At 36.7% G+C, this 26448-nt stretch overlaps 1 protein-coding gene across 7 annotated transcripts in view; it reads right to left on the reverse strand.

Annotated features, from left to right (window-relative positions):
- LOC121382081 (5'-AMP-activated protein kinase subunit gamma-1-like) overlaps positions 1 to 26448 on the reverse strand; it is a 374706-nt gene that overhangs the window by 169507 nt on the left and 178751 nt on the right. The window contains exon 1 of one of the 7 annotated variants that reach the window (XM_041511568.1): positions 3890 to 3993. The exons of the other annotated variants lie outside the window; for them this stretch is intronic. Coding sequence (XP_041367502.1) covers positions 3890 to 3910 — 21 coding nt within the window. The 5' untranslated portion in view covers positions 3911 to 3993. Of the gene's footprint in view, positions 1 to 3889; positions 3994 to 26448 lie in introns of those variants that run through there. 7 annotated transcript variants of the gene reach the window in all.

Below are 26448 nucleotides of genomic sequence, written 5' to 3' on the forward strand. Positions count from 1 at the left end.
CCACAAACAGATTAAAGGAAACATGTCACGTAAACCATATTTGGCACCAACCATGTACAAGTAATTATAAATTGAATCACCTAAAAAAAAATTTTTTTATAAAAAATTAATTACTTAAAATATCTCCATAAAAGAACCCCAGATACGAGCTCTTAGCGGAAATTGCCGATCTTTAATGAGCAGGGCAATCACGAGGTCCGTGACGTCAGAGACGCGTCGCTTGATCTGAAGCCTTACACTTAAAAGCATTAGTCCGTACCACTCATAAAGAATCTAAGACTTGCACAGCTTACCAAAACAATGAGTGTTCGTTCGCAAAACGTTTTGCCGTATCAATATGAGCTGTTAGTAAATGAAGAAAGACACACATTTACTTACAACAGTGATACTGAAGAAAAAACGGATAGCGAGTCGGAGGGTGGAGAAACTGATGGTGCCAGACCAGACCGGTCGACCAATTTACAGCCCGGAGCCCGAAAGTAACCCGGAGACAAAACCAAAACTCGATGCTAATGCCGAGGTGTATACTGTTCATATTTAGCATAAAGATACACCTCGATATGATGTATTTAAATATGTAAAAAATATAAATGTAGGACAAACATTTTTGGGTTTGTTTTTTTTAGAAAATATCGAATTTTTTATGTTCGGGCTGTACATAATGAAATCTGTATGCACAGTGTAAACAAACGCTTTAATTTACGACAAGGCGCTTCACTTTCATTAACCTGGCTTGTAAAACAACATAAATGACTTGAGAGTATAATCAACTTTTAAACTAAATATATTTCTATTTGCATCAATAGAACGAAATGGGGTTATAGTATTTTTCTCTCATAAAAAAAGTAGCATATTATTAGGCCTATTGGTAGGGTGCGTTAGAGTAAAAACGACCACTCACGATACCCAATTGATAATTTTCTTTTCTTTGGTACTACGTAATTGGTCAGTTTTGTAATTTTAGATGGGAAAGTCTACTTAATCAAGGGTTTTACAGCATTATTTACAGTAATGAAGCAGGGCGGCTGATAATGTCCATTAACATTGTACTATAGTCGCGACAGGTTACGCCACAATACCCTGTGATCTTAAAAAAACTGGCACGTATTTTGTACGTATGTCTAGACCGTGGTAATCACTTACCTGGTCGATACCCTGCAATATACACCTGCCAATCAGGAATCACATGTGCAGGCCACGGAAAGAAAGGACCAATTAACTAAAACAACACTCCGATTCTCAAGTCAGCCCGTGGATGATGATGATGATGATAACTAGTTTAACGTGCCCATATACCACTAGGGTTTCGAACACGCCCATCCCGAGTCCGACCTCCGATAAGATCGGTGGCCTGACTCGGGATGGAGGGGGGGGGGGGGTTGAAAATGGGCAGAATTTTGAAAATAGCAATTAGTAAAAACGTTAATAGAATAAATAAAAAAAGAAAAAGGTTACAAGCCAAAAATAAAAAAGAATTGACTGCTCGGCCGAATACTTATATAATTTGGAGCATTTTAGAAGGACAGTCCAAAATTAAATAAGAGAAAGAAGAGAGGATCGGACTATTTAATAATATTACAAAAAAGAAGTAATTTCGACATAAAATTTTGAACGCAGATCTAAACGTTTAAAGTCCGATCGATATGTCCACGCGAGTGGCCTCGTTAAGGCCGTTTGGGTGCACAGCTTAAAGGGACGAGATGGGTTGCATCCCGTCAAGAAAACCCCTAGATTGACAGTCGATAGACGTTGAAGGTGTAGTGCTGTGCTGAAATACAGATCTTGAGAAGCCGGATCTGTCTGAACGAGTAGAGTATCAGACTAGGGTATAGTCCAGTCGTCATGGGTTGGTATAGTGGTGCGGACGGGCCCAACTCCGGAGGATACGAGATGGTATCATTATAAAGCAATGTAAAGTCTAGAAAAAGAGTAGTAGGGGCCGACCCCGCTTCCTATTTCTTCTTAGAGTGGGGCGGTCAATCTTCCAGTGCTGGTAGGACAGGCTCGGACATGTAGAGACTAAACGCGAACAACCGTGGCGTTCTGCAGAATGGTCGTCATACGAGTCACGAAAAAACAAGTCAACATAGTCAGACGGAGAAATGACGTGGAGGCGAGGAATCTCGCTGAAAAAGAATCCGTGGATGAAACATAATAGTTATTTCGACACCGACAGTAGTGGTTTATTTTGTATTGAACTTCGTGTTGCTTTGGGGCTTCGGGCGATGAGGAACGTTTTTGTGACGTATTCCGCCCGAAGATTAAAAACATTATTTAAAATTATTATTGTTTTCTACACGTTTTTTAAAAACATATTTAAATACATCGTACTGAGATGTATCCTCATGCCAAATCCCATGTTTGTATATGCCATATTTAATTACTTATTGACGTTTCCTTCTTCGGACGGTGAATACAGATTTTGTTATGTAGGCCTACAGCCCTAACATGAAAAATCTTTTTTTTTCCAAAAAAAATAATAAATAAAAAATTCTACATTTTTGTTTTAACATATATAAATACATCATGCTGAGGTGTATCTTTGTGCCAAATATGTACAATGTACACCTCGGCATTCGCAACCGAGTACTGTTTTTGTCTCCGGGTAACGTTCGGGCTCCGGGCTGTAAATAGGCTGACACCAAAGTACTATGCGGTGTTGGTGTCCAATCTTTTCTTTTGCGATAAAATACACGCGTCTTTCTTCGGATACAATCCTTTGGAAAACCATAAAAAGACAATCCCGATCGTTTAAACTGTTTATTTTTACACCCAAAGGCCGCGCAGTACGGCACTGTTGGACTGAAAAGATCGTAAGCCCCTTACTCCATATATAAACAGTTAACAACAATGGAAGAGTACAGCGGCTCTGACGTCACTTCCCTTTTTTTCCGGACGCTCACGAAGAAATATGCATAAATCGTACTTTGATACTGATTAGCGTAATTTCTTCATTTTAAGTTAACTAAACGTATTTTATTGTTATAAAGTTATTTGTATATTATTTTTATATCATTTTTCTTTTAAAATGAGCTATAATATGGTCTCGTGTCATGTTTCCTTTAAGTACTTCAGTGAGCAGTATATATATATATACCCAGTGAGCTGTCTGGGTCATGTGGTCACTTAAAGCAAGATCAAATTCTGCACTGGCTAAATTATATTTATATTTAGTGCAACTGATGATTGAGTAACATGAGAAGGAAGGGGAGAAAAAAATCAATGAAATGGGAAGACTAGAAACAAAAACACATGACAAAGTTCACCACTGCATGGCCTCGGTCTGCAGTATTCACACAAAAGGATTTCAATGAAATAGCCAGAATATTGAATGAAAGCACGCATGCAGTTACAAAGGGCATTAAGAGATTAAAGAAAATATAATAGCAGTTTCACTGTACCAGTATGTTATATCAGACTATAGAACCAAAAATATATCACAAAGTTCACCACTGGCCTTGGTCTGTGTTCACACAAAAGAATTTCCATGAAATAGCCAGAATATTGAATGAGAGGTTTATCTTTATACAGTTACAAAGGACATTAAGAGATTAAAGAAAATTTAACAGCAGTTTCACTGTAAATCAGACTGGAACCAAAAACACACGACAAAGTTCACCACTGGCCTCATTCTGTCTTCACACAAAAGGATTTCCATAAAATAGCTCGAATTTTGAATGAAAGGTTTAACAACATCCAGTTACAAAGGACATTAATAAATTAAAAAAATACAGAAGTAGTTTTATTAAACTAGTGTGTTATATCTAGTAACACTATAGCCGACAATCATTCAGGAGTTAGATCAATCATATCGTATCACTGTATGAGCATGTGCATAAGACTTTGCAGTCCAAAACTTAACAATGACAGTGAAAGAGTTCGTACTTACCATATTTAAAGTACGGGGCATTGGTGTGTAAATGTGTATTCCTTTTTGTGTACAATATTATTCCCAGGAAGCCAGAATAGTTATTTAAAAATTACTAGCTTCTGTGCACTGTGCCGAGTAAAAATGAGACACGACAATAGCACACACAGTATATCCACACAGAACATGCATACAGCTGTTAACAGCATCATATGGGACTGCTTGTGAGTGGGGGTCAAAGGTCAAATCAATGTGGCCTGGAAAAGCTAAAAATATCTGCCTTAGCCTCTATCACCTCCACAATCACTTGCCAAGTTCACGGTCTTGTTCGAACACATTCACATGACATTTTTATTGTCTTGTCATAATAATATGTAGTAAATAGTCTCAATGATAGAATTTATTATGCATCAATAATATGCAAAAATAAACTTGAACCAAGAATGGTAATGCAAAATATAATTGTTTAAACAAATTAAGGCAGCATTATTTAACAAAGTCATTCTTTTGATTTGTCCAAATTCTTATGAGCAAGACGATTTGAAACTGCTTGTTCTGAGAAAGTTAAATGTTAATACCGTGAACTAAATCAACAGGTACCATTATACCAATGTTAGTATTATTCAATTAAACTAATAGAAATGTCTCATATCAACCACAGACGACACTGATGTCTGATTAGATGTCTAGGGTGACATTAGAGGTTGCTACATCAAAGCAGCATGTATATACATAAGGTGTGGTCCATCACATTTAAAGACATATTGTCACAGACCACTGACCTATTTAATGGTCTAACAAATTATTACCTGAAAAAAAAAAAAAATTGATTTGTCCCTAAATGTAATGTATTCAGTCATCTTCATAACTACCATACTCCATTTATTAATAACATTTTGTAAAAAAAATAATTGAATTATGGCAATGGTTCATAATTAAAAAACTAAAATTGCCGAGAGGGATGACAAGGATTTCTCTCAATCATTGTTCAATTAAGGTAATGCTATAGCTAAATTTGGTTTCCAACAATTAATGTAATTTTTATTTATTATCCATTTTTAGAGAAATAAGGTCCTTAAATCCGTGACAGTATGCCTTTAATATGCATGTGTACCTGCAAGAAAATGGGGTTATACAAGAGATCATCCATAAGACATTTCTTCTTCTTCTGCCTTCAAATAGCTGATCATGCTATAGATTTGCTGTCTGGATCAAATCTTCTTTGGTGTTCCAAATAAGATATATATAATAAACGTAATGCCTCTGTTTCAAACCACAAGTTTAAAATCTCAACGTGTCGTCGACTAAATGCTAACATTGTCAGGAGAAAAATAAGATATATATAAATAATATTTTTATCAGGAACCCTAATTTGTTTCTTCTTCAGAAAACCACAGCTGCATTTTCACTGTGCTCTGTATATATTTATTTTTCAGTCTACCTGTAAGTGCATGTGGAAATGAAGTTTGTTTAACGACACCACTAGAGCACATTGATTAATTAATCATCGGCTATTGGATGTCAAAAATTTGGTCTTTCTGACATACAGTCTAAGAGAGGAAACCTGCTACATTTATCCATTAAATTAGTAACAAGAGATCTTTTATATGCACTTTCCCACAGACAGGCACCATAATATAGCCTTTGACCAGTTGTGGTAGGAACGGGAAAAAACACAATCAGTTTAATGGATCCACAAAGATGCAAGCACCTCAGTACATGTATAATGCGTAACAGCTGTACACTAAATAAAAGTGTATTAAGTTACTGGGGATAGATATTAATATACCAAGAGAAAGAAATAAAGGAATTTAATTTACTTGAGGCATCATAATCTTTGTATAACGATCATAATATTTGTAAACTTATATGGATGAGAGTTTTGGTTGCAGTAACTCTTTGCTATTGGGGGGGAGGGGGGGGGGCTATTTCTCGTTCTAGCCAGTGCTCCACAACTGGTATATCAAAGGCTGTGGTATGTGCTATCTTGTCTGCCATATAAAAGATCCCTTGCTACTAATGGAGAAATGTAGCAAATGTTTTTCTAAGATTATATGTCAAAATTACCAATTAGAGCTGTGCTCTAGTGGCGTCGACATATTTTTTTAAACTTTAGATCCTGCCCTGCCGGTACTGATGGATTAACCACCAGACCACTGACGCTGGTGCGAAGCCATAATGGTAGCTAGCAAATTATGGTGTGTGTATTAAACTGACATTAAGGTTTCTGTATGCATTGACAGTGTGTTTACTCTTATTCTTGGGTGATGCGAATCAATTCCAAGCAATCAATCTCCTGTCCATGCCACACACAAGTGCTTCAGTAAATTCAGTCTTAAATGGATTTGAAGAAGCAGGAAACACGTGTTTTATTAAAGGGCAAACACGATAATCAATCAAACAGAATATTCTTATAGTTTGAAGAAACCTAGCAGACAACAATGTGATTAACTTTAACACGGATGTTACATCAAGATGTGAAATAATCCACCGATTGCACGACAAAGGACACACATTCATCATCATTCCATTTAAAACGGTAGAAAATCCCACCTTGTAAATGTTTTATTGTCATTTCATCTAAAACTAGAAAAAAACCCCCCAACAACCTCATTTTGCAAATATGATTCTATGTAAATGTCACTTGGTTCTTGTAAATCATACTTTGACATTTGATATAAAACAGTGAATAACTGATTTTACATATTAAAACAGACATGGAGAAATTAACCGGTTTTATCAACAAATATCTGAAGCAAATGCATATCAATTTTTAACAGAATAGAATAGAATAGATGTTTAACGACACCCCATATTAATATTTAAAGTCATCTCCAAATGAACAACCACCAGGCTGCTGGGTGACACTCTGTGGTATGAAATGATCAACGTTAACAAGACAGACATTCAGAACAATCTGACTGAACTGCGATCTTACTGCTTAGCTTAGCTTAGCAACTGGTTTAATGTGTCCATATACCACTAGGGTTTCGAACACGCTTATCCCGAGTCCGGCCTCCAATAGGATCGGGGGTCTGACTCGGGACAGGGATAACCTAACAAATAGGGTCAATTTTGAAATTTTGCTTATTAACGCCAAAAGTATAAAAAAGGGGAAAACTGGGGTTAATAAGTTTTGGCTGCGCCCTTAAAGAAAAATATTAGCATTCCTTACCTATGTAAATTATTAATATAATATAATTTCAGGGCAAATTTAGATGGGCTGGTCTAAAATTAATAATAATTATTAACCAATATTCATTAAGCCCATGGGAGGTTAAGAGGAAAGGGGCTGCCAATCATATTTTAAACATTGGTGTGACCAGGTGAGGATCGGGAGGGAGGGAAGGCCAGCCCTACACAAAACCTAAGGCCCGAACCGCCTACGCCTGTAGCCCCAATGAATGCCCTAACTCCATGCATCCCATCACCCCCACCCCCGATCTTACTGCCATTCAACCTTGGAGAAGTCTCCATTAGATCATTTAACCAAAGCCATTGTTAGCTCTAATCGATGACTTTTCAATCAACCAATAAGCACATTGTCATGCCAGAAACAAGAATAAATACATTTGGAATGACCCTTTGCAACAAAAGGTCACAAAATAGTGATGCTCCTGTCAGACCTACTATTGGCAAACCTACCCCTGAAAACAGCTGAGGAGAGTGATTAATTGCTCCAAACATTATAGCAACTGTGGTTTTGTTCACCCATCACACAAATCTAATTTTGCATAATCCATTTTTCATTTATGTTTAAAAATTTTAAAAATCATTTACATGGTCATAACAAGTTAAGCAAAATGAAATGGATTACCTTAAATGTTTTTGGCTTAACCTATAAATGGTTGCCTTTAATTTTCATTTCTCTAAGACCTGGGCAGTGTTTTATCAGGAATTCGTCAGTCTCTTAGTCTTAGAATAACTGCCCAACTAAATTTTAGAGCTTTTGAAAAAAATTAAAAAAACATTTTTATACAAAGAGAAATGAATTCTTTAAACATTATTTTAATATGAACAAAATTTGTTCTTGAACATGTAGGCATTTATTAATGCAAATAATTTTTTTAAGAATTTATTTTGGTTAGTATAGAAATTGTTTTAATTTTTTTTTCTAAAAACATTTACTAAGAGGCTGACAATTTGACATACATGTCACGAAGCAATGGCTAAAATGGGAAACATTTCTAATGGGTCAGCTGCAATTAAGCTAGCACACATCAGGATAATTGAGAAACATCCTGCTGGGAAAAAAAACCCCACAACACTTTCCAAGTTTCTGTCTCCCTTGTGGTAACTTTAACAGCTGATAATTAAGTTGGTGAAAATTTCCAAATCTCGAGACCTGAGCAGACTTCATGAAAGTCTCCACCTTTACTCGCTTCACTCTAACAAGCCAGATTCTTTTCTGATTACATCTTTCGAGGAAATTAATAGACACAAATATTATCTTTTCATCCACATTATTAAACTTTACTGATCTCATTTTGTATAACCTGACAACAAACAAATTAATCTGTGATCCTGCAGAACGGTAGATTAATTAAACTGAAATTTGTTAGTATGAGACACAAAATCGTTCAACAGGATGCACTGCATGTTAATATAAAATAAGATAAAAAGCTTTTTTTTTTGCTCATTATCGTTGGATAATGTTCAAGGTTACAGTTCCGCACAACTCAGCCACCTATAGTCTGTCCCATCCTCCTACAAAAATGCTTTTTGTAAATAATTGCAGTTTGGTTTGTCGTAATAAGAAAAGTAAAAGTGTTTTGGAAATAACAAAACAATATTATTGTTGTGTACAATGTAAACAACACTCAGCTCAGAAATAAATAACTTGTAGTAAATTCCATATGAAAAAAAGGTGTTTCCAGTGGGACAGACTATAGACTGCCAGCCCAATCATACAGTAATGAAATAAAACAAGAATTCCACAGAATTAGATGTCTTGCCTACCATAAAACAAATTCAGTGCACTGTGATGAACATCCATAGGTGCAACTATAAACCAAGTTCAGTGCACTGTGATGAACATCCATAGGTGCAACCATAAACCAAGTTCAGTGCACTGTGATGAACGTCCATAGGTGCAACCATAAAACAACTTCAGTGCACTGTGATGAACGTCCATAGGTGCAACCATAAATCAAGTTCAGTGCACTGTGATGAACGTCCATAGGTGCAACTATAAACCAAGTTCAGTGCACGGTGATGAACGTCCATAGGTGCAACCATAAACCAAGTTCAGTGCACTGTGATGAACGTCCATAGGTGCAACCATAAACCAAGTTCAGTGCACTGTGATGAACGTCCATAGGTGCAACTATAAACCAAGTTCAGTGCACTGTGATGAACGTCCATAGGTGCAACTATAAACCAAGTTCAGTGCACAGTGATGAACGTCCATAGGTGCAACCATAAACCAAGTTCAGTGCACTGTGATGAACGTCCATAGGTGCAACCATAAAACAAATTCAGTGCACTGTGATGAACGTCCATAGGTGCAACCATAAAACAAGTTCAGTGCACTGTGATGAACGTCCATAGGTGCAACCATAAACCAAGTTCAGTGCACTGTGATGAACGTCCATAGGTGCAACCATAAACCAAGTTCAGTGCACTGTGATGAACGTCCATAGGTGCAACCATAAACCAAGTTCAGTGCACTGTGATGAACGTCCATAGGTGCAACCATAAACCAAGTTCAGTGCACTGTGATGAAATTCCATAGGTGCAACCATAAACCAAGTTCAGTGCACTGTGATGAACGTCCATAGGTGCAACCATAAACCAAGTTCAGTGCACTGTGATGAACGTCCATAGGTGCAACCATAAACCAAGTTCAGTGCACTGTGATGAAATTCCATAGGTGCAACTATAAACCAAGTTCAGTGCACTGTGATGAACGTCCATAGGTGCAACTATAAACCAAGTTCAGTGCACTGTGATGAACGTCCATAGGTGCAACTATAAACCAAGTTCAGTGCACTGTGATGAACATCCATAGGTGCAACTATAAATCAAGTTCAGTGCACTGTTTTTCACTATTAAGGCCATTTATGATAATTTAAATTAGAAGTACTTTCAGTTTATTATTTAGAATATTAATTTTCATATACCTACAGTAGTTCTGGTCATTCAGGGTTTTTTAATACCCCAAAATGCATTTGACAAACATGCATTTTTAGAATTATGAAAAATGCATTTTGGGTATTGCAAAAACCTGATTGACCAGAACCACATTGGGTGTATGAAAATTAATATTCTAAATAATAAAATGTTAGCACTTCTAATTTAAATGATCAAAAACGGCTTTAAAAAAGAAAAATATGTGGTAGTGTTTAAAAACTAGCTTTTCTCACTTTAATAAAACAAATACATGTACAACAAATTAATACTACCTAAACAATGAACAAATATGACAAATCTACAACGCTAATGAGGCTGGACTGTCAGATGTATTGGGTTACCTCAGACTAAAGTACTGTATGCGGAAATGAACTGGTCATTCGAGATTACAGAATACTTCAGTGAATGTGAGACATTTCTGGTAGCTGGATAACTGAATATAGAAGACGGTGAAGAAATCAATTGAAGACCAGCCGCGATGGAACAGTGGATATAAGCTAGCAGCTTTAACTATTTGTTTGTATCCTAGTAGTGGCTTCTACCCATACTGTGAGACAATGAAGTTAAATAGGTAAGCCAGTGTAAGTTACAAGCTTACAGTGCACTGACCAATTCCTCCATTCTGTTATTGAAACGGGGGGGGGGGGGGGGGGGGGGCAGGCAGAGAGAGAGGATATAGCCCAGTTGTAAAGAGTTGATGCGCAGTCGGTCTAGGATCAATCCCAGTCGGTGGGCCCATTGGACTATTTCTCATTCTAGCCAGTGTGGGTGTGGGTAATTTTTGGCATGCTTCCATCAGAGAAGTTCAAGCACACCTGTCATGGGCACAACCTCTTACTTCGCCAGAATGTTCTGTCCATGATAGGCCTAGCCAGTGCACCAAGACTGGTATATCAAAAGCCTTGGTATGTGCTATCCTGTCTGTGGGATGGTGCACATAAATCATCCCTTGCTATTAATGGAAAAAATGTAGCGGGTTTCCTCTCTAAGACTGCATGTATATGTCAAAAATACCAAATGTTTAACATCTAATACCCAATGAATTAATGTGCTCTAGTGGTGTCATTCATTAAACAAAACTTTTAAACTGTCCTGTTACTTTGCATTTATTGAAACCTGCCTAGGTAGTGTAGTGGTTAAGCCATAGGCTTTAAGACTGATAGGTGCAGGGTTTGCACTCCGGTGCCAGCCACTCACCAGTGTGATTTCTAGCAGGTCAATGCGAAAGTGTAAAAAGTTTGTTTTACTTAACGACGCCTCTAGAGTGTTATGATAATCACCATTCGTATTATTTGAATCCTCAGTTTTATATGATTCCCACTTTTGTAGTTAACCAACCAACATGGCAATACACATGATCTTCTTTACCACGCTTTAACTTAATATGTTTCTTTAGTCAAACAACAAACAACTAGAAAATATAACATGGTGGCAGCTTGTTGAAACGAACCATTTCTCGCACAGTTGTAAGTGTTAAAAAAAACCCACTGACATTCTTATTGCTCGATTAAATCGCCAATCGGTCAACGAAACACGAGTGTCAAAAGCAATATTAAAATGGCGCGAATTCCATTAATGGATTGGTCATCAACCAACGTTGGGGAAACATTTAGTTTATTCAAACAAACGATACAGTTATACTGTGCAGATGAAGAAATTACTGAACCAGTAAAAATTGCTCTGAAAATAAAACGGGGAATAGGTAACGAAGGACTTCGTAGATTAAATGCTTCTGGTCTATCAAATGATGAACTCGATAACCCAAACAGCCTATGGGAATATTTTGAGAAGCAGTTAAAGCTGCAACTCAACTTCAGAGTATATATATAGACTAGAACTTATGCAGTTTCGCCAGAAAAGCACTGAAAGTGTAGATGAGTTTGTCACTCGTTGTAAAACATTAGCCCTAAAATGCGAATTTTCTAATCCGGAACTGCAAGAACGAATTTTTGAACTTCTCATAGCAAGTACTCCATTCGAATCCTTCCAACATGACCTACTAGGCCAACTTAAAGGTTATGATCTTGCACGCGCACTAGATAAAGGAAGACGATACGAAGCAATCAGTGCAGGACACCAACAAGTTAAAGGTTTGCACACACCAAAATCTGAAAATATACTCAAATTCAAAAACAAACTCAAAATGTGTTCTGACTGTGGTTTGAAGCACAAGTTCAAATCATGTCCAGCCTATCACGACACATGCAATTCGTGTGGTGCCAAAGGACATTGGTCGAAAATGTGTCGCAAAACTAAAAACCGCAAAAAGCCGAACATCCGACGAGGACGATCTAAAAGTCATCAGCCTCATCAACATTCACATAATCACTGCGAATTCAACGAAGTTAAAGCCAAAGAACAGTCTGACAGTGAAGAGTACTCTCTGACCTACCACTCAATCGGCCTCAGATTACAGTTATCTTCCCATTTGGTTGTCCAAAATCCGGAAGTTTCACCGCGCAAGTAGTCTGCTGTTTGACTGTGATTATTTCATGGCAGACAGCTATGAAGTGGCAACTGTTTGACTGAAGTGACAGGGGATAGCATGTAGTTTGTAAACATGTGTAACTTGTTGACATTGAAGACTTGTTTGTGGTAATTCCGGCCCATGCAAAAGTAGTGCTTTTTGTGTAAAATGGGTGTACTCCGGCCTGGTTTAGAGGGTGTGTCTGTTTAAACCAATATGCTGGGAGAAAGAGCTGGACAACAGGGGTTGTCCTTTTCAGGGTATGTGTCCCCCATGCAGTCAAAGGTACATACAAAACTTCACGGGCCTGCTGATATTAATAAAAATGTTATAGCCACTAAGGCTATATACAAACATATAGCGAAATTAATTGTGGTCTGAGGCCTGATATAGTTCACACATTACACCGGTTAAATGCTTGATTCTGATGAAAGTATTATAACCAGAGAGGTGAAATTACACAGACTGATTGTGCATACCACAAGGAATATGGAAACTAATTTATTTATTTTCTAAATATTTTATTAAATTAAAAAACATTTTTTTTAATTTATTAAAAATTAAAATTAAAATTTTCAACTTTTAAATTTCAGTATCCTCCAAAATAGCATAAAATGACCTCTGATGTTACTACAGGTTGTTGCAATATTTTTTAACAGTTTTGAGCTAATAATTTGGTAAAAAAAGAGAAAAAGTTGGATTTTGTTAGTCAATATTGAGATTTTAATTTTTTTTACATATTGAATTTTAATGAGTTTCTCAATTATTGCAATTGGACAGAAGATCTAAATATAATGAATATATCACTACTAAATGTAATTAAACACTTTAAATAAATAGTATACAGTTTTTAACAAGATTAAGTACTCTAATAATACATTTCACCTACATTTATGTAAATTACACACTTCAGTCATTTTTCAAAAATGGTCTTTTATCCTTAGAAAATCTAATAGGCTAATATTCTATGCTGTCTGAATGTATTTATTGTATTCAGTAATCAGATGCTGGTATACTTGTCAAATTTACTGCAGAAAATGTGCCAAAAAGGTTAACATTTGGCTTGTAATACATATGGCAGAATAATCCATAATGCATATTCAGTGGTCATTACTACAAACATCCTTCCAATCAAGAAATACTACACTGAGGTATCCCAGACACTGGCACATGACTACACTTGTTAACAGTTATCACTGGAAACTGAAAAATATGGTGCAAGTACCTCTTGGTAGGATTTATATCAGCATTTTGTAACAAAATCTTCATTTTCAAAGTTGTTGTCAACAAAAAAAACATTATGGTGTATACCTAAGTAATATCTGTAGGGCATATTCATATTAATATGCATTTATATGGACTGTTTTGCCTTTTACAAAGTGGCTACCTGTCTAATACAGTAAATGAAGTAGATTAAGTAAATACAGCAGGTCAAAATTGAATATGAGGCCTATCATGTCTAATTTCCCTGAAATTAGTGTGTAAACATTTGTTGCAAATGGCCCCAATTTTGTGACTTTCACCATCCCTCTGACACATTTCTAATAATGTATCATGAATTCAGTCGCCATATCTTTACTAAGCCTCCACTTATCATATCTAAAATGTTAAATTTTACAGTTTTAGATTTTTTTGTTTTTCAAAAATTTAAATTTAAGTTTAATATTTAATTAAAAATGAAGTAAAATCTAATGATTGATTTTTTTTCCTTTAAATATTTCAAAATCTTTCCAAGACAACACTGTGCAGATAGAACATATGTAGAAGAAAAAATAGCTGCTCATTGTATGAAGAAATTCCAAAATTTGATAAAGTTATTACATTTTGAAGTTGGTGTCCCTCAAGTTTCCATTGCTAAAATTGGCCATGGCAAGGCACTGTGGTAGGTGTTTTAACACAGCCACTGTATACTCTCAGTTTAAAGGTGACATACCGATACTTACCGAGCATTGCTTTAATATGTATATCATTGGAATGCATTAGTGTGGGCCAGTTTTTAGGGGAAAAAATGGACTGATAGGCCTCAGATTACAGTTATCTTCCCATTTGGTTGTCCAAAATCCGGAAGTTTCACCGCGCAAGTAGTCTGCTGTTTGACTGTGATTATTTCATGGCAGACAGCTATGAAGTGGCAACTGTTTGACTGAAGTGACAGGGGATAGCATGTAGTTTGTAAACATGTGTAACTTGTTGACATTGAAGACTTGTTTGTGGTAATTCCGGCCCATGCAAAAGTAGTGCTTTTTGTGTAAAATGGGTGTACTCCGGCCTGGTTTAGAGGGTGTGTCTGTTTAAACCAATATGCTGGGAGAAAGAGCTGGACAACAGGGGTTGTCCTTTTCAGGGTATGTGTCCCCCATGCAGTCAAAGGTACATACAAAACTTCACGGGCCTGCTGATATTAATAAAAATGTTATAGCCACTAAGGCTATATAGAAACATATAGCGAAATTAATTGTGGTCTGAGGCCAATCACAGTATCAGACAAGTGCATGGATACAGTCGACAAAATGTCACGTGATAATGCCTTCACAACACTGAAAATTCAAGCACCAAATATCACAGGAACGCATAACTTGAAACTAAAAATCGACACCGGCGCTTCAGGTAATACCTTACCTATTCGAATGTACAGGCAGATGTACGGTGAAAAGCCATTCGGTGAAATTCTTGAACCACTACAAAACGTAACGCTTTCAGCTTACAACGGCGAACAAATCAAATGTGTAGGAACTATCAATTTGAAATGCCAGTTCAGTAACTCTAAATACCATGAATCTCTTTTCTATGTCGTGGATGTGCCAAGGTCCAGCAATCGTAGGATTACCAACATGTGAAATCCTAAAATTAGTCACAATAAACTGCGAGTGTGATACTCTTCAAATGTCAAAATCATATAATTCCGTGAATGACCTGAAGAAGATATACCCACAGCAGTTTGAAATTTTTGAAGGAACGGCAAAACTGTACTTAAAAACAGATGCAGAGCCATACTGTGATCCTCCCAGGAAGTGCAGCATACATCTTAAAGACAAGATCAAGGCTGAACTTGGGAAGTCAGAAGAATGAGGAGTCATACGAAAAGTCAATGAGCATACAGATTGATGTCCGTCGATAACATATGTCACAAAGAAAGATGGATCCATCCGAGTGTGTCTCGATCCTTTTCGACTAAACCAAGCTCTTAGACGATGCCCAACTAAGATACCAACACTGGAAGAAATCAATCCGACATTTGCAAAGGCAAAATTCTTCTCAAAACTGGACGCCAAGGCAGGTTATTGGTCTGTACACCTCGACAAATCCAGTCAACTCCTCACAACCTTCAGAACGCCATTTGGAAGATCCTGCTGGACCAGATTACCGTTTGGGCTATCAGTTAGCCAAGACATCTTTCAGCAGCACATGACAGAGATACTTGAAGGTTTGCCAAGTACCGTCGGTATCACCGATGATGTGTGTGTTTGCGGAGAAACAGAAGAAGAACATGACCACAATCTAACCATGCTGATGGAAAGAGCGAAAGAAAAAGGTCTGGTTTTCAACTCTGACAAATGTTTTATCAAAAAACCATCAATCGAATTCTTCGGGAACATGTATACCGACCATGGTATCATCCCTGATCCTGCCAAAGTCAACGACATCAAAATGATGCCTACCCCAGAGACGTAAGAAGATTTACAACGCTTCTTAGGTCTCATGACATACCTGAGCTCGTATATTCCAAATTACAGCGCAGAATCAAAACCATTGAGAGAACTACTGAAGAAAGACATATTGTTCCTCTGGGACTCCAATCACCAAGCATATCTAGACAACCTCAAGACTCTGGTGACTGAAAAATCATGTCTCGCCTATTACGACGTTGAACAACCCCTAACACTCGAGGTCGATGCATCTCTCAAAGGACTGGGTGCAGCACTGCTACAAGACAGGCCAATAGCATTTGCTTCCAAATCCTTGACGCCAACGCAATCGTCTTACTCAAACATCGAACGAGAAGCACTAGCCCTGGTGCATGGAATTCAGCGATTTCACACATACCTCTACGGTCGCAGATTCGTTGTAATCACTGATCACAAGCCACTTGTGATGATACATCAGAAACCTCTAAATCGTGCCCCTCCACATCTTCAACACATGTTCCTGAAGCTGACGGGTTATGATTTTGATCTGATTTACCGACCAGGCAGTGAAATGACATTAGCTGATACACTATCACGACTACCAAACCCAGCGAACAACAAAGAAGTTGAGTTAGACATCTGAGTAGACAACATGGATGTCAAATTGGATCTCATCAATTTTGGCAGTCTCAAACAAGAAGAATTGAAGAAAGAAACCAATGCCGATCCAGAACTGAACATTCTGAAAGAAATCATCATCACAGGATGGCCAGACAAGCTGAAATTACTTGTTCAAGCCATTCGTCCCTACTGGTCATACAGAGACGAGCTAGCAGTGGAAGATGGAATAATATTCAAAGGGAGACAAGTTCTGATTCCAAAATCTCTACAAGGAGATATTCTCAATCAATTACACGCTTCTCATCAAGGAATCGAGAAGACACGGAAACTCGCTCGTGAATCTGTATATTGGCCGCTGATCAATAATGACATTGACAGACTTGTCAAAAGTTGTCCCTTTTGCCAGGAATTGCAATCCCAAAATGCTCCAGAACCATTACAGCCACACGAAATTCCAACAGCTCCATGGAAGAAGCTAGGAACAGATTTATTCCAGATAGAAGACAAGCACTATCTCATTGTTGCAGACTACTTCTCGAAGTACCCGTTCGTAAAGCAGATTACCACCCCAGTGACGAGCAGTGCGGTAACTCGTGAAATGAAATCTCTGTGTGCTATATTCGGTAAACCAGACTCCATAATAAGTGATGATGGTCCACAGTTCACAGGACAGCCATTCCGTGATTTTGCCCAAGAATGGGGAATCACACTGTTGACATCATCACCGCATTATCCCAGGTCCAATGGTTTTGCTGAGCGAATGGTCGGCACAGTAAAACACATCATTATCAAATGCTTGAAAAACAATCAAGATATCGACAAAGCGCTACTGCATTTTCGAGCAAGACCTGCATCGTCAAATGCACCGTCGCCAGGCGAACTACTGTTCGGGAGAACCATATCGACAACATTACCATCTAGACAAGAACCAAACCTCACCTCTGCAGAGCAGAGAAACGCTCTATCACGAGATCAAGAAACCATGAAATTCTACCACAATACACATTTTCATTGCCCACCGACCTACCGAAACTCTATCCAGGTCAACCGGTACGCATTCTGGATCATGCAACCAAGGCATGGACTCCAGGCAAAATCCTCAAGCAAGACGACAACTCGCCCAGAGCATACCTTGTTATTACTGCCGGTGGCAGTACACTACGCCGAAACAGATCTCAGCTCCAAGAGACGTCACTACTCAAATACTCCGATGTTGTTAAGTCATATCCAAGGAAAAGTGCAGAGAACATCACTGTCAAGAAACATGTAACATTTGATCTACCAAAGCAACGTAATGAACTACCCAAACAAATCACTAGTCAACCCCCTACTGACAATGTAAACTCAAACGTGCATGCTCCATGTGACAGTGAACTAAAAAGATCCAGATCAGGTTGCACGATCAAAGCACCGGCTCGATACAATGACTAATAACAATTGCAAAGTGACAATCGTAGAGTAACCAGTTACACCTATCCATTATAAAGTTATCATCATGTAAAATAACTTGAGTATTCACTAAAAAAATATTTCATATTATGTTCTGGTTAGCCAATCATTCATTCTAAAAAGTAATATTTCATATTATGTTCTGGTTAGCCAATCATTCATTCTAAAAAGTAATATTTCATATTATGTTCTGGTTAGCCAATCATTCATTCTAAAAAGTAATATTTCATATTATGTTCTGGTTAGCCAATCATTCATTCTAAAAAGTAATATTTCATATTATGTTCTGGTTAGCCAATCATTCATTCTAAAAAGTAATATTTCATATTATGTTCTGGTTAGCCAATCATTCATTCTAAAAAGTAATATTTCATATTATGTTCTGGTTAGCCAATCATTCATTCTAAAAAGTAATATTTCATATTATGTTCTGGTTAGCCAATCATTCATTCTAAAAAGTAATATTTCATATTATGTTCTGGTTAGCCAATCATTCATTCTAAAAAGTAATATTTCATATTATGTTCTGGTTAGCCAATCATTCATTCTAAAAAGTAATATTTCATATTATGTTCTGGTTAGCCAATCATTCATTCTAAAAAGTAATATTTCATATTATGTTCTGGTTAGCCAATCATTCATTCTAAAAAGTAATATTTCATATTATGTTCTGGTTAGCCAATCATTCATTCTAAAAAGTAATATTTCATATTATGTTCTGGTTAGCCAATCATTCATTCTAAAAAGTAATATTTCATATTATGTTCTGGTTAGCCAATCATTCATTCTAAAAAGTAATATTTCATATTATGTTCTGGTTAGCCAATCATTCATTCTAAAAAGTAATATTTCATATTATGTTCTGGTTAGCCAATCATTCATTCTAAAAAGTAATATTTCATATTATGTTCTGGTTAGCCAATCATTCATTCTAAAAAGTAATATTTCATATTATGTTCTGGTTAGCCAATCATTCATTCTAAAAAGTAATATTTCATATTATGTTCTGGTTAGCCAATCATTCATTCTAAAAAGTAATATTTCATATTATGTTCTGGTTAGCCAATCATTCATTCTAAAAAGTAATATTTCATATTATGTTCTGGTTAGCCAATCATTCATTCTAAAAAGTAATATTTCATATTATGTTCTGGTTAGCCAATCATTCATTCTAAAAAGTAATATTTCATATTATGTTCTGGTTAGCCAATCATTCATTCTAAGCCAATCATTCATTCTAATGTTTGGTTAAAGTAATATATTTCATATTATGTTCTGGTTAGCCAATCATTCATTCTAAAAAGTAATATTTCATATTATGTTCTGGTTAGCCAATCATTCATTCTAAAAAGTAATATTTCATATTATGTTCTGGTTAGCCAATCATTCATTCTAAAAAGTAATATTTCATATTATGTTCGTGTTAATCGATCATTCCTTCCAGAAAGGGAGATGTTATGATAATCACCATTCGTATTATTTGAATCCTCAGTTTTATATGATTCCCACTAGTTAACCAACCAACATGGCAATACACATGATCTTCTTTACCACGCTTTGACTTAATATGTTTATTTAGTCAACCAACAAACAACTAGAAAATATAACATAGAGCACATTGATTTTTATCTTATCATCGGCTATTGGATGTCAAACATATGGTCATTCTGACATATTTCTTTAGAGGAAACCCGCTACCACCAGATAGGCTACTCTTTCCGATAAGCAGCAAGGGGTCTTTTATATACACTTTCCCACAGACAGGACAGCACATACCACAACCTTTGATGAACCAGTTGTGGACCACTGGTTGGAACTGTGTGGAGGTGTAAGGCCATTACACAGATTCTCTCTCACTAACATTCAGTTGCTTATATCCAATTATGGTTCAATCACACCTCGGCTATATCTGGGCTGTCTGTCCAGGACAGGGGTTAGTTGTTAATTGTTAGTGGTTAGTGAAAGACAAGAGTGTGTATTGGCCTTACACCTACCCACCGAGTCATTAAAACTCACTCTGGGTGGGAGCCGGTACCAGGCTGTGAACCCTGTACCTACCAGCCTTATGTCCGATGGCTTAACCACGACACCACCGAGGCTGGTGTCACTAGCAACTGATCATTAATCCCTGTCCTAGACAGACAACCCAGCTAGCCAATTTGTCCGCCCAGGACAGCATGCTTGAACCTTAATTGAATGTAAGCACAAAAATAAATTGAAAAAGGCGATGATTAATTAATCAATGTGCTCTAGTGGCATCAATAAAAAACTTTAAAATTTGTAATTAGTGATAAGAATTTTAGTCTAAACTACTGGTTTGGGCAGCTATCATTCTGGGTAGCTGATTTGTGTGCATGTGAACAGACATCAAATGCTGCTCAAAATGCACAATTAGCTTTCTAATAATTAATTTAACAAGCAGATTTTGCTTTGCACCCATTTCTGATAGTACTTCCACATTGCTATTCAAAAAAAGTTACTCTGTCTAATTAAACTCTGTTACAAAAGGTTACTCTGTATAGAACTAGGAGTCTTGATTCTCACACTGATTTCTAGCACAGCTTCCCACTTTATAGGATTTGCTTTCAAATTAAATTTGAGAAGCAAATATTGATTATCATTCCACAAAATTATTTCTAGGCCTTGCACCGGCCTCACTGGTGTAGTGGTTATGCCATCAGACTTCAGGCTGGTAGGTACTGGGTTCGTATCCCACCTGAGGCAATGGGGGATTTTTCATGCCACTACCGGCTCCAACCCAGAGTGAATGAACGAACGAATGAATGTTTAACAACACCCCAGCATGAAAAATACATCGGCTATTGGGTGTCAAACTAACCAACCCAGAGTGAGTGCACCGCTAGGCTCAATGGGTAGGTTTAAGACCACATATACAGAGTTTCACCCACTTCACGGGTGTGATTATGGGTGTGTCTCCCGAGTGTATGACCCCACATGGGGGATGATTACCCGGCATGCACTGCAGGCTCCGTGTACTCCGGGCTCGGGTGATACCCAGATAGCTCAATTGAGCACGGCCCTGTCAAGTAGTCCCATACCGAAATGGAAATACTGCAGTTTCACCATTCATCTCATCATCATCCATGTTTGTAATGTCCAAAAAAAAAAAAAAAAAAGTCTTTGTCTCTGTGTTAAATGTTTGTGGCATTTAAAAAAAAAAAAAAAAAAACTGGTATGTAGGCATGAAAATAAATGACGTGATCAACAGAGGTGAAGCAATCGACTACTGAACACCAGAGTTCGTCTCCACAGACTTACTTTTACTGCTGTCAGCATCCCAGCAGTTAATTATAATACAGACATATACGTGAGAACTACAAAGTGCTTGTGATCCCTTAAATGGGTTAGAGTCCCTAAACGTGAGCATCTGTACCATTTCGATGCTGGTGCATGGAAAATCAATAGAAAACAAGCTTAAGGGACATAATTAAATTTGCATAAAAAGTCGCAATCAGGAGCTATAATGAGGTCTCCATCTATGCCATTTGTGTATTACGTGTATGCATTCATTCATTCATTAACTTGAGACTATTAAAAAGTGTTTTACAACTTCACAAACCATGGAGAACAGGTGTGTAGAAAGATCAGGCAAGTTGTAAATTGATTTAAAAGAAAGAAAGAACAAAACAGTTATTCATCTAAGGCTTCAAGTAAATTGCTAATTTACCATACAGACTGAGCTGTCTATTTAAAGGTAGACTAAACTCCAACAAGAGCCTTATGTGTTGGAAAGATGCATACCCGGACCACCAACACATACTGTCACTTTAACAAATGAAAAATGCGTAATTTTAGAATTAATAAAAAACGGTGATTATTCCTGCTAACTGGGGGCAGCCATTTTGTTTCGTTTTTGTGACGACCAGTGGTATAGCTTGGGGCGAAGTGACGTCAGCTCAGGTCCAACTTCTCTATTATGCACAGTGTAAACAAATGCTCTAATTTATGACAAGGTGCTTTGCTTTCATCAACCTGACTTATAAAACAACATAAATGACTTGATAATATAATAAACTATTTAACTAAATATATTTCAGTTTGCATCAATATAACGAAATGGAGTTATAGTATTTTTTTCTTTTAAAAAATCCAAAGAAAAAATGCATATTATTAGGCCTATTGGTAGGATACGTTCGAGCAAAAACGACCACTCACGATACCCAAGTGATAATTTTCTTTTCTCTGGGACTACGTAATTGGTCATTTTGTGATTTAAGATGGGAAAGTCTACTTAATCAAGGGTTTTACAGAATTACTTACAGTAATAAAGCTGGTAAAGTCCATTACGATTTGAGGTTATCACACAATACCCTGTGATCTTAATAAAAAGAGGCACGTCTTTTTAGTATGTCTAGACACAGTGTCTAGGGACCGTCTAAATATACACCTGCCAATCAAGAGCCACAGTGCAGGCGGTCCCTCCTCTCCCCTCCCCCCACCTTTCCTGTCATGGACGGAGGAACCTGCCAAGGCCGGCTCTTGTGCTCACGACAGGCGTGTGCTACAACAGCTTGTTATGAATGTGCACGTAAAACCCTATGACATGACATCAAGAGCCACAGGTACAGTGCACGGAAAGAAAAGACCAATTAAACAAAAAAACACTCCGACTATTATTTCAGTACGTGGGTTAATTTATATATAAAATACAATACAGTTATTTCAACACTTTGACAATGGTGGTTTATTTTGTATTGAAAAATAAACCACATATACACGTTGCTGTGTTACTGGGATAGATATTATTACAGAACACTGCATTGCATCCGCAAAATCAGGTATGTTTTGTTTCTTCAGTTCGAAGACTAATTTCTGACGTGACACGTTAGGTATTACGTAACCACCAGCTCGCCAGAGGGCATATTCACTGGGATGGTACAAAATGGCTGCGCCCGTTATATATAATAGCCATCACATTTAACCGTTTTATTAATTAACTATGCGATTATACTTGTTGATATTAAGCAATAATGTGCATTATGTAACATTGGATATGCACACCAGTCCAAAAGCCTTGCTTTAGTATTCCTTTAATTAACTACACACCAACACTGAGATTTAATTTTTTTATTATTATTTATTTTACTTTTAAAAAAGACCTACTGTATTTTCTCGTGTATTATGCGCACTTTTTTTCCAGAAAATACAGGTTAAAAATGGGGGTGCACACTATACATAGCAATAGAAAAAATATCTTTTAAAAATGTCTAGCGATCACCCATGAAAAATCGCTGATCGGTAGTTTACGGTACTTTACAGGTTATTGACAGTGTTCATTACAACGAAACGCCAAAACCCTCTTAAAAATCGCTTTTCACTTGTGATGGTTGTAATAAATGCAAAATAAATCTACAAAAGTATCCATGCCTCGCCAAAAAGTGCACAAAAATGACAAAACTGGACCGTAAATATTTTTAATTTCCATGAGATTTAATTCGGCCATTTCCGGCAAACCGGAAATATACCACACTATTATAAATTTAGAAATCTCGCGCATGCACGTTAGCCATGAGAACGAAATGTAATATGCTATATTTTTTGTTTTCATATATTTATTAGTCATTTATAGTGTATGGGGTATATAACTTTGTTTTGATTTATGCACGTGTGAGTCTGTGACATGTAAGTACACAAGTACTAGCCTTTGTTTAATGTGACATGTAGGTCTATGTACTCAAATACCTAACTTGAGTTTTATTTCTTGGTTTCTTGAATATACCGCTTTTTTTGCTTTTCCGAAGTTTTCGTTAATTTTGGTGACGGGGAAAGCGGTACATCTTGCATTCACTGTCGATTTTGTGGTTTAAAAAAACGGTGCGCATTATATTGTGGTTCATGTTTTTTTTCTTGGAATAAACGTTCAAAGTGGGGGGTGCGCATAATACATGGGAAAATATGGTAAGTGGTTTATACAAATCATGTTTTGTTATCACATGCCTAGTATTTGTTTTTTCTTTCACATTCCTGTAAAACAAAGCTGTACTGTTTTGAATCTCTAAATATAAACCTCCAGATACAAACCAGATACTGACAATTAACAAAATGCATTATTCCAAACATTCCAACAGTAAACTACACACAACATTGGCCAACAGCCTAAAACATGTTATTAAGCATTTTGCTCTTCTTTTTTTTCTCATGTAAAACATTCCTTTCATGTGGACTTAACTGTAATGGCTTTAAAACTGAGATGCGTTTGTTCACATTAACTTTATTTATTGATTTGTTTTTCACCTGAGGATTCTAAGTGAAAGTTAAAGTTTGTTTTGTTTAATGACACCACTAGAGAACATTGATTAATTAATCATTGGCTATTGGATGTCAAACATTTGATCATTTTGACATATGGTCTTCGAAAGGAAACCTACTACATTTTTTCCATTAGTAGCAAGGGATCTTTTATTTACACCATCCCACAAACAGTATAGCACATACCACAGCCTTTGATATTCCAGTCGTGGTGAACTGGTTGGAACGAGAAATAGCCCAATGGGACCACTGACAGCGATAGATCCCAGACCGACCACACATCAAGCTTTACCACTGGGCTACGTTCTGTCTCCCTGAGGATTTGAATACACGGTATAGAAGTAATGTTGTAATTCAGCAACAGATGAATGTCTACCGTCTTCCTGAGGATTTGAATACACGGTATAGAAGTAATGTTGTAATTCAGCAACAGATGAATGTCTACCGTCTCCCTGAGGATTTGAATACACGGTATAGAAGTAATGTTGTAATTCAGCAACAGATGAATGTCTACCGTCTCCCTGAGGATTTGAATACACGGTATAGAAGTAATGTTGTAATTCAGCAACAGATGAATGTCTACCGCCTCCCTGAGGATTTGAATACACGGTATAGAAGTAATGTTGTAATTCAGCAACAGATGAATGTCTACGGTCTCCTTGTATTGCTCGTACTCAAGAAATGTCATTAATGATATACTGACACTTGGGAAATTCGAAAATAAAATAAACAGATTTGTCCTCACTTAATTTCCTGCCTGAAGAATGACATTCACGAGCTCAAAGTCATTAGCTATAATACAAAGAGTCATCACTGCATAATGAACTATTTTACATTCCGTTTACGTTTACAGCCAACAAATTATGCAAAATAAACTCTTTCGAAAGGACATGAGTGTAAAGTTGATTCGGTAAGTCAGTCATGGCACGTGCTATATAAGCACTTAAATAAACCTGTGCCCTAATCAAAGTAGTCTGTGGGTAACACCAACGGGTTTCTTCTCTCATTTTCTAAAATAAGTGACTTAATTACTATGTCTCACACATCTGATAGCCACTGATTAAACAATGTGATGGGATGCTATTTCTTTTTCTTTCCACTACATAGAACAAAATTAAATAAGCTGATAGAACAAAAATATTTCTATATGTATTGTATCACTGTTCTACAAAATTCAGAATAAATTTGGCATGCACAAATATCACAGCATAAAAAGTATAATGTAATGAAAAAAACAACCCATTTGTTTTTAAATTAAAACTTATTTCAAATATACATGTAATTCTTTTATTAACACCTCATTTTAAAGTCTATATATGCAAAATAAAAATAGCGCATCTATTTTAATTGCAAAAAAATTAAAAATAAATAAACCCCAACAAAACAACCTCCTCAAAGCACCCCAACCTCCCCCCACCACACTAACAAAGTGTTTTTTTTAATTTTAAAGTTAATATTAAATATGTAGTCATTTTTATGTATTAATTTTAAAAGTAGACAACTTACATGATTACTTGCCCTGTCACCATCAGATTGGAAACTACTGAAGACTTTGAGGAAGGTAAGTGATCTTGGCGTTCTAAATACTGTTTGTCTGTGAGTTGGTTGGTTACTGCAGCATGCTATACCAAGCAGCTACGGTATTGATTGATCCTATCTTAGCACGCCCATCACACGAGGCAAATGCTAATGGAGACACTGTCAATATGATGTGGTTGTAATTTAATTTCCAAAAAACAAAGAAAGATAAGAAAAACAAACTCCAGTGCTCCTGAAAATTCTGAACCATTAGATCTGTACCAGTTTCATAAATCAATAATTCTTACTTGTTTACTCCAAACTAGTCTCGGATGTTTTAAAATGGTAATGATGTGCTAATGGTAAAACACATGCACAGCTTGTGAACTGATAGAAAAACAACTACCTAATACACTTCTAACCCAATCCCCTTCATGTACCCCAATCTGCTCATCTTAAAATATATCTGTTTATCTTAACAGATCAATAATTCTAAA

Source organism: Gigantopelta aegis, chromosome 9 (assembly GCF_016097555.1).
Source record: "Gigantopelta aegis isolate Gae_Host chromosome 9, Gae_host_genome, whole genome shotgun sequence".
NCBI classification, from domain to species: domain Eukaryota; kingdom Metazoa; phylum Mollusca; class Gastropoda; order Neomphalida; family Peltospiridae; genus Gigantopelta; species Gigantopelta aegis.